This window comes from Loxodonta africana, chromosome 21, assembly GCF_030014295.1.
Source record: "Loxodonta africana isolate mLoxAfr1 chromosome 21, mLoxAfr1.hap2, whole genome shotgun sequence".
In the NCBI taxonomy this organism is placed as follows: Eukaryota; Metazoa; Chordata; class Mammalia; order Proboscidea; family Elephantidae; genus Loxodonta; species Loxodonta africana.
Genome location: NC_087362.1, coordinates 30,846,190 through 30,856,067, shown reverse-complemented (window position 1 = coordinate 30,856,067; position 9,878 = coordinate 30,846,190). Strand labels below are relative to the sequence as shown.

The window sequence follows — 9,878 nt, the reverse complement described above, 5'->3', positions numbered from 1 at the left end:
AGTGTATTGACCCTTTAATCATTATATACAGTCCCTCCTTATCCTTTGTGGTGGATTTTGCTCTAAAGTCTATTTTGTCAAGGATTAATATTGTCACTCCTGCTCTTTTTTGATTGTTAGTTGATTGATATATTTTTTTTCCAGACTTTGAGTTTTAGTTTGTTTCTTTGAGTCCAAGGTGTATCTCTCATAGGTGGCATATAGACTGATTTTTTTTAATCCATTCTGCCACTCTCGTCTCTTTATTGGTGCATTTAGTCCATTTACATTCAGCATAATTATTGATAGATATGAGTTTTTTTATGAGTTTAGTGCTGTTATTTTGATGTATTTTTTCTGTGTGTGTTGTTGACAGTTTCTTCGGTCCACTTAATTTTCTGTGCCGAGTACGTATTTATGTATTTTTCTTTATGTATTTTCTTTACTTTTTTTTTCATTGTTGTTGATTTCATAATTGCTGAGTCTTTGTTTTTCTTGCTTTTTATTTTGATGTGCAGGATTATTAGTTTCCTTTGTGGTTACATTAGTAATTACCTGTTTTTCTAAATTTATGCCAATCTTTTATTTCTTGATATTGCCTTGACTTCCTCTCCATACGAAAGTTCTATGACTACATTATTTAGTCCTTTTTTTGTTTTAATGTTGTCATCTTTTACAAATTGATGTCTGTTTCCCTATTTTCAGTGTTTAGCTTTGATTTATTTCTGTGACTTTCCTATCTGGGTTGATACCTGGTTGTTCTGTCCTGTGTTTTAGTCTTGGGTTGTTGTCTGATGTTATTCTCTAACCGGAGAACTCCCTTTAGTATTTCTTGTAATTTTGCTTTTGTTTTTACAAATTCCCTAAACTTGTGTTTGCCTGTAAATGCCCTAATTTCATCATCATTTGAGAGACAGTTTTGCTGGATATATAATTCCTGGGTGGCAATTTTGTTTTCCTTCAATGCTTTATACATGTCATCCCATTGCCTTCTTGCCTACATGATTTCTGCCAAGTAGTCAAAGCTTAGTCTTACTGACTCTCCTTTGTAGATGGCTTGTTTATTCTTAGCTGCTCTCAAAATTCTGTCATTATCTTTGGTTTTGGCAAGTTTGTCTTTGTGACTTTCTTTTGAGATGTACCCTGTGTGGGGTTCGATGAGCATCTTGGATAGGTATCTTCTCATCTTTCACAATTATCACAGAAGTTTTCTGCCAACAAATCTTCAACAACTCTCTCTGTATTTTCTGTTATTCCCCGCCCTGCCCCGCCATCCTGGTACTCCAGTCACTTGTAGATTATTTCTCTTGATAGAGTCCCACATAATTCTTAGAGTTTCTTCACTTTTTAAAATTCTTTCATCTGATTTTTCCTCAAATAAATTGTTGTCAAGCGCTTTATCTTCAATCTCACTGATTGACTTCCATTGCCTCAATTCTGCTTCTATAAGTTTCTACTAATTCTGAAATTTTATTTTCTTTTAGATTTCTATTTGCTGTCTCTCTATGGATTTTTGCAGCCTGTTAAATCTGTCATACTCTCGTATAGTCTTCCTAAGTTCCCCTGTTGCTTTGTCTGTGTGTTCCTTGGCCTGGTCTGCATTTTGCCTGATCGCCTTCCTGATCTCTTGAAGAGCTCTGTATATTAATCTTCTGAATTCTACCTCCAGTAACTCCAAGATCTTATCTTCCTCTGGGAGGTTTCTCAGTTGTTTTAGTCACTTGCTGGAGGCATCCTGGTTGGCCTCTTGATGTGATTTGATACTGACTATTGTCTCCAAGCCATCAGTAAGTTATATTTATTTATGTTTGCTTACTGAGTCTTGGAAACCCTGGTGGTGTAGTGGTTAAGTTCTACAGCTGCTAACCAAAGGGTTGGCAGTTCAAACCCGCCAGGCGCTCCTTGGAAACCCTACGGGGCAGTTCTACTCTGTCCTATAGGGTCGCTATGAGTCAGAATCAACTCGACAGCACTGGGTTTGGTTTGGGTTTTTGGGTACTCTTAGCTTTTTGTTTTGTTCTGATATGCCCAAATAGACTGGTCATGTGAGCTACTCTGATTATTGGTGTCTTTGAAGTTCTTACATCCTGTCACCAGGTGGTTAAAGCTGCTACTAGGTATGAGTACAGGAGTCCATTTAATTTTCTTGTGTGGATTCACCTCAGGTGTTCAGGTCATGAGTCACTGAATGTGTGGTGTAGGCTCTCACCTACAGTCCTAGATGGGCAGGGCTATGTAGGGGTGATTGAAGCAGGCAAAGGTATCTGGCTGCAGTAGTGGGTTATGTGCTAAGGTAGGGGGCTGATAGCTGCCCCTGAGTGCTTAGGTAGAAGGTGTGTCCCTGTTCCCTAAAGCACACAGGTGACTGGGTTTTGCAGTGAAACTTTGAGCACCCCATGCTGTTGGTTATAAGGACTGGGAAGCACCACCTATTCTCAGATCCCTGCCTTGGGTGGCTCGGTGAAGTGGGTAGAGACCCTAGTCCTTAGGCCTCTGATGTGGGAGGGTGAGGACCCTGCTTAATGTGTAGGGCGATGTCAAATGTCACGAATCTGCCAATCTCCCTTAGCTGCTGCAGCTGAAAATAGGCTTCAGGTATGTACCCTGTTGTACTGTGGTAATGAGGGCCTACCCTGTTGAAACGGGCCCACACAGGTCTACGCAATTATGAAAGGCATTCAAAGTCTGCTGACCCGTTATGATTGTGCCTAGGCAAAGGGGCTGTGCCTGCTCTTAGCTCTTGGTTTAGGGGAGCCAGCAAATCATTTTTTTCTGTTTGCTATTTCTATGTTGTTCCCTCTCCAAAGCTGGGAGAATGGCTTGGGGCACATGACAGATTCCACTTCTGGCCCAGGGGGCGTGGCGATCACCGAAGCCCGACCAGGACTGCAGCAGAGCAGGTAGGGGGTGGCTCAATGGGAGAAAGGTACTTCTCAGAGAGGGAAGGGTTTTTTTGATCCCATGTGGTAGGTTAGATGCTTGTACTTAATTTTCACAGATCTAGTGCTGCTGTACCCTGGTTCTGAAAGGCCTGTGTAGACTTTCCATCGCTCAGTTTCTCCTGGTGTGGAAAACGCATCCTGAGTGAAACTGCTTGTCTCAGTCCGTGAGCGCTGGCCAATCCAGCCTGCAGGGCGTTGGCCAGGTCAAGTCTGGCAAGTCCTCGCTGTTTCTGCACTGTTTCTCTCTCCCCCTACTGCTCAGTCCAACTCAACTTTGTCTTTGATGTTCAGGACTCCAAGATTGTCACATATATTCATTTTTTTTTTTTTTTTTGAGTCTTTGTTCTAAGAGGGACCACATGAAACATGTGACTACTCTGCCATCTTGGCCCTGCCTCCTTCCCTACATCATTATTTTTACTTCTCCTCTGCTGTTCTGCACTGAAGGTATGCCTTTACTGGTGGTGTCATCACAGAAATTAAATAGCAGAGGTGGCTCATGTTCCAGAAACCTGTTCATTTAATCTTCACTGGTTCTGATTGGCCTCCTTCGCGCAAATGGGATCTTTACCACCAGCCTGTGGTCATGGCAGTGAAGCTCAGAGGCTTGTCTGTTACTTGGGTTTTTTAAAAAAGTCTTTCAACTTGGTTGAGTCAAAACTATCTTCTCCCTCAAATCACATCCAGTTACAGACTGCTCTGAGACGACTGGTCTCCGATATCAGACAAATGTGTTGGTACGACAGACTTTCTGGTTCCTTCCTCCGAAAGCAGCAGCTACCCAGCCTAAGCACTGAGGTCAGAAGTAGGCAGGGTGAATGGGGGTGACAGGGGTCTCAGTGGAATGCTTTAAGTTCTGGAAGGGCTTCAGTGGCCAGACACGTGGGCCAACTGTTGCATTCACCCCAACTTTTCAGCCCCACCTCATGATGTTTCAGCTGGACTCAGTTCAGAACATTTACAGAAAAAGATGGTGACTACCCAACACTGCAGGGAAGGGATCACAGATAAAGATGTTAAACCTGACGCACACCCATATGCGTTCACCAAGCACAAACTGCACACCATTGTTTAAGTCCCAGGAGGGTAGCTGATGTTGCCACTCTGAGTGACACCTGACTTGCCTCTCCCACAATGACCAGAGCCCCAGCCTTGGTGGGGGACACACTGCCCTAACGCGCGATGCCTGAGCCACACACAGGAGGGCTCAGGACTTGCTGCTGCAGACAGGCAGGACTGGCTGTTCCTGAGACTATCCTCAGAAGAGCTGGCACTTTTGCAGCCTCTGGCCCTTCGGGCCACCCAGCCATGGGTTTCAGGTAAGTGGGGTGGCTCCAGGTGACACCAACTCTGGGCCGTTCCAGCACCATGAGAAGACAGGGGTTTGGTGGAGCAAATCAGTCCCTCATCCTTCCCCCATTAAAGCTTCCACAGGCCCAAGCCCTCTCTGTCAGGAAGTGGGCATGCCCACTATTCTCTTGCTTTGGCCGAAGGATGCTTTTTTAAAGTAAATATCACAGTAATCAATGGAATGACTGAGATTATATCCACCCCATTATTGAAAACTAAGAATATCTACACTAATATGAAAACTAAGATGAAATGGAAAAAAACTGCACCAGGTGTGATTTCAAGGCCTGACTTTTGACCCCCAATTAAGCAAATGGAAGCAGCCTTTGGTCATCAGCCTTGGGCAGGTTCCTTTGGCAAGCTAACACATCACAGCTCCCTCCCGAAGAGCCTGGTTTCGCTGTGCAGTACCGCGTGCGGATGGCCTTCAGCCCAAGGGGAAGGACTAGAAAGATACTACCCCACTTCCCTCCAACAAGGGTAAGCTGGGAGGAGTCTCAAAGAGCCTGGTAACCCAACACCCAAGAACACTTTATGTGATACCCAGAGAGCAAAACCAAGTGGAACGGAAGGAGCAGGCTGGCCCAGCCAAAAGGTGCTTTATTTAAAGGTTACGAGGAAAGTGTTTTGCTAATTTTTAGAAACCAAAGAGATTCTCCAGGGTGATGATATGTGGCTGAGCAGAACACTCTTCTGTAAAAACTTCTTGTTCTCAAAAGGACCCCTCCCCATACACACGAAGCACAGCACAGTGAGGCGTTAGCATAGAAGACCCTTCCTGTGGGCCGTTCCCGGGCAAGGCGTTGCCCTCCATCCAGCCAGTGAAGACTGGTGCTGCCACATGCTTCCGCACTGCACAGACCCCCCTACAGGAGGAAAGGCTCCAAGTGCCAGGACTGCTGGCGGAACTGGCACTGTACAAAACCATCTTTGTGGCCACCTCGTGACCAGTCCAGTTTATTTTTTGAAACACCCAGTGATGCTAAGGGAATTCCATTCACTCCACTCAGTCTGACTTCTGCCTCAGGGTAGGGTCTGGAACCGAGTCATTGAAAAACGTTTTTGCCATTGCGTGAGCAGTTCTCAGCACTTTCTTCTCCTTGGCATCAGGGCCCAAGCTCTTGCGGGCCCGTACCACCCAGTGCCGCTCTGTCCTGGGCAGGTAATCTGCGTAGCTCTCAGCGTGCTCCACCGGTGGGGGCCCTTCATCTGCTCACAGGGAAGGGGGTGAAGAAGACATGCTCAGCCAAGGCAAGGCTGCACAGGCGTGTGGAAAGGGCTAGTGTGTGGACCCGATACACACTCACACACACCACCCAGAATCTGGCTATGCCAGGACGACTCCCCAGCAAGTGGTCCCCTGAGCACTGGACACAAACATGAGAAAACTTCGGCCTGCCTGAGGAGCACATCTATAATGCCAACTCAGGCTTTCATGAAAATTTAATCAAGTTCTAAAACCTCTCTTAACCAGCACAAGGGCTTAGAGAACGACCCAATGCTCACGGAGTCTAGAGCACTCTGATCGGGCTAGGTTTGGCCACATGGGCGGACAGGCTCACCACCACGGAAGGTGTGTCACTGTGGTCTCCAGGAGTCCCAGGGCGCCTTCTAATTCTGTCGGACCCTGCACCATTTGGTGGTCCCCGAAGAAGATGATGACTGGATGGTATGCCACCCCAGGGTTAAGGCGGTCAGTCTGTGCACTATCCCTCCTCACTGTGAGAGTTACCTGCACCCTCCTCACTGGGAGTTACCTGTGTTCTCATTGTGAGTTAGTTACCTGTGTCCTCTTACTGTGAGTTATTTGTGTCTTCTTCAACGTGAGAGTTACTTGTATCTTCCTCACTGTGAGTTACTGTATCCTACTCACTGTGAGTTACCTGTGCCCTGCTCACTGTGCGTTACCTGCGTCCTCGCCACTGAGTTACCTGTGTTCTCACTCTGACATTACCTGCTCTGACATGTATCTGCATTCTCCTTGCTAAGTTACCTGCGTCCTCCGACTTTGAAGATTACCTGCGTCCTCCTCACCGTGTTAGTTACCTGCATCCTCATCAAGAGTTACCTGTGACCTCCTCACTATGAAAATTACCTGTGTCTCCTCACTGCATGAGTTACCTGTGCCCTCCTCACTGTGAAGTATCTGCATCCTCCTCACTGTGTGAGTTCCCTGCGCCTTCCTCACTGAGTTACCTGCGCTCTCCTATGTGAATTACCTGTGCTCACTTAACTGGAGAGTTACCTGTACCCTCCTTGGGGTGAGTTACCTGTGCCCTCCTCGCTGTGAGTTACCTGCGTCCTGCTCACTGTGTTACATGCATCCTCCCCACTTGAGTTACCTGCGTCCTCCTCACTGAGTTACCCGCACTCTCCTCACTATGTGAGTTACCTGAGCTCACTTAACTGTGAGAGTTACCTGCACCCTCCTCAATGCACTCAACTGGAAGAGTTACCTGCGCCCTCCTTGATGTGAGTTACCTGCATACTCCTCGCTGTGAGTTACCTGCGTACTTCTCGCTGTGAGTTACCTGCATCCTTCTCACTGTGAGTTACCTGCGCCCTCCTCGCTGTGAATTATCTGCGCTCTCCTCACTGTGGATTACCTGCATCCCGCTCACTGTAAGTTACTTGTGTCCTCCTTATTAGGAGTGATCTGCATCCTCCTCACAGTGAGTTACCTGTGTCCTCCTCCCTGGGAGTTACCTGCATCCTCTTCATTAGGAGTTACCTACGTTCTCACTGTGACAATTAACTATGTCCTCCTCACTGTGAGTTATTTGTGACCTCCCCACTGTGAGGGTTACCTGAGCCCTCCTCGTTCTGACAGCTACCTGTATCCTCCTCTGTGAGGCACGTGCACCCTCCTAGCTGTGAGTTACCTGCATCCTTCTCACTCTGAGTAACCTGAGTCCTCCTCACTGTGAGAGCTACCTGCTCCCTCCTCACCGTGAGCTACCTGCACCCTCCTCGCTGTGAGTTAGCTGCTCCCTCCTCACTGTGAGAGTTACCTGCATCCTCCTCGCTGTGAATTAGTTGCGCCCTCCTCGCTGTGAGGTACCCGCGTTCTTCTCACTGAGTTACCACATCCTCCTCACTGGGAATTATCGGCATTCTCCTCACTGTGAAGAGTTACCTGGACCCTCCTCACTGTGAAGAGTTACCTGGACCCTCCTCGCTGGGAGTTACCTACGCCTTCCTCACTGTGTTACCCACGCCTTTCTCAATGAGTAAGTTACCCGCATCCTCCTCACTGAGAGTTACCAGCGCCTTCCTCATTTGGAGTTACCTGCGTCCTACTCACCGTGTGAGTTATCTGCGTCCTCCTCACTGTGAGAATTACCCGCATCTTCCTCACTGAGAGTTACCAGCGCCTTCCTCACTTGGAGTTACCTGCGTCCTACTCACCGTGTGAGTTATCTGCGTCCACCTCACTGTGAGAATTACCCGCATCCTCCTCACTGAGAGTTACCAGCGCCTTCCTCACTTGGAGTTACCTGCGTCCTACTCACCGTGTGAGTTATCTGCGTCCTCCTCACTGTGAGAGTTACCTCTGTTCTCCTCACTGTGAGAATTACCTGTGCCCTCCTCACTGTGAGTTACCTGTGTTCTCCTCGCTGTTACATGTGCCTTCCTCACCGTGAATTACCTATGTTCTCCTCACGGTGTAAGTTACATACATCCTCACTGAATTACCTGCACCTTCCTCACTGAGTTACCTGTGTCCTCCTCACTGTGAGTTACCTGCATCCCCTCACTGTGAGTTACGCTTGCCTTCCTCACCATGAGTTACCTATGTTCTCCTCACGTGAGTTACCTGCGTCCTCCTGTGTGAGTTACCTCCATCGTTCTCACTGTGTGTTACCAGTGTTCTCCTCACTGTGAGAATTATCTGTATCCTCCTTACTGTGTGAGTTACGTGTGGCCTCCTCACTGGGAGTTACCTACAGCCTCCTCACTAGGAGTTAAACGAGCCTTCCTCACTGTGAGTTACCCATGTTCTCCTTACTGTGTGAGTTACCTGCATCGTTCTCATTGTGTGTTACCTGTGTCCTCCTCATTGTGCGAATTACCTGTGTTCTCCTCACTGTGTGAGTTACCTGCGTCCTCCTCACTGAGTTACCTGCATTCTCCTCACTGTGAGTTACCTGTGTCCTACTCACTGTGTTACCTGCATACTCTTCACCGTGAGTTGAACACACCTTCCTCACCATGAGTTACCTATGTTCTCCTCACTGTGTCAATTACCTGCGTCCTCCTTATCGTTGAGTTACCTGCATCACCCTCACTGTGTGAATTACCTGCGTCATCCTCACTGCGTGAGTTACCTGCATCCTCCTCACTGTGAGTGACCTGTGTCCTCCTCACTGTGAGTTACCTGCGTCCTCCTCACTGAGAGTTACCTGCCTCCTCCTCAGTGAGGGTTACCTGCGTCCTCACTGTGTGAGTTACATGCACCCTCCTCACTGTCTAAGTTACCTGTGTCCTCCTCCCTGTGAGAGTTATCTGCGTCCTCCTGTGAGATACCTACGTTTTCCTCACTATGTGAATTACCTGCATCCTTCTCACTGTGAGTTACCTGTACCCTACTCACTGTGTGAGTTACCTGCAGTCCTCCTCATTGTATTACCTGCATACTCTTCACTGAGTTGAACGCACCTTCCTCACCATGAGTTACCTATGTTCTCCTCACTGTGTGAATTACCTGCGTCGTCCTCACCGCGTGAGTTACCTGCATCCTCCTTACTGTGAGTTACCTGCATCACCCTCACTGTGAGTTACCTGCGTCCTCCTTGCTGTGTGAGTTACCTGCATCCTCCTGTGAGTTACCTGCGTCCTCCTGTGAGTTACCTGTGTCCTCACTGTGAGTTACCTGCGTCCTCTGCATAGTGAGGGCTACCTACGTCCTCCTCACTGTGTGAGTTACTTTCATCCTCCTGTGAGTTACCTGCATCCTCCTCACAGAGAGTTACCTGCGTTCTTCTCACTGTGAGAGTTACCTGCGTCCTCCTTGCTGAGAGTTACCTGTGTCCTCCTCACTGTGAGAGTTACCTGCGTCCTCCTCACTGTGAGTTACCTGTGTCCTCCTCAATGTGACAGTTACCTGCTTCCTCCTCACTGTGAGTTACCTGTGTCCTCCTCAATGTGACAGTTACCTACATTCTCTTCAGTTACGTGCACCTTCCTCACCATGAGTTACCTATGTTCTCCTCACTGTGTAAGTTACATACATCCTCACTGAGTTACCTGCAGCCTCCTCACTGTGAGTTACCTGTGCCTTCCTCACCGTTACTTACACCTTCCTCGCTGAGAGTTACCTGCGTCCTCCTCACCACGTGAGTTACCTGTGTCCTCCTCACTATGAGTTGCTTGCATCGTTCTGTGTTACCCGTGTCCTCACTGTGAGAATCACCTGCGTCCTCCTTACTCTGTGAGTTACGTGTGTCCTCCTCACTGTGAATTACCTGCGTCCTCCTGTGAGTTGCTTGCATCGTTCTGTGTTACCCGTGTCCTCACTGTGAGAATTACCTGCGTCCTCCTCATTGTGACTTACGTGTGCCTTCCTCACTGTGAGTTACCTATGTTCTCCTCACTGTGTGAGTTACC

At 47.9% G+C, this 9,878-nt stretch overlaps 1 protein-coding gene across 2 annotated transcripts in view; it reads right to left on the bottom strand.

Annotated features, from left to right (window-relative positions):
• Positions 1-393: 393 nt before the first annotated feature.
• KLHDC4 (kelch domain containing 4) overlaps positions 394-9,878 on the bottom strand; it is a 46,981-nt gene continuing 37,496 nt past the window's right edge. For both annotated transcript variants that reach the window (XM_003418140.4, XM_023558087.2), the window contains exon 12: positions 394-5,480. In XM_003418140.4, coding sequence (XP_003418188.1) covers positions 5,278-5,480 — 203 coding nt within the window. In that variant the 3' untranslated portion in view covers positions 394-5,277. The remainder of the gene's footprint in view (positions 5,481-9,878) is intronic.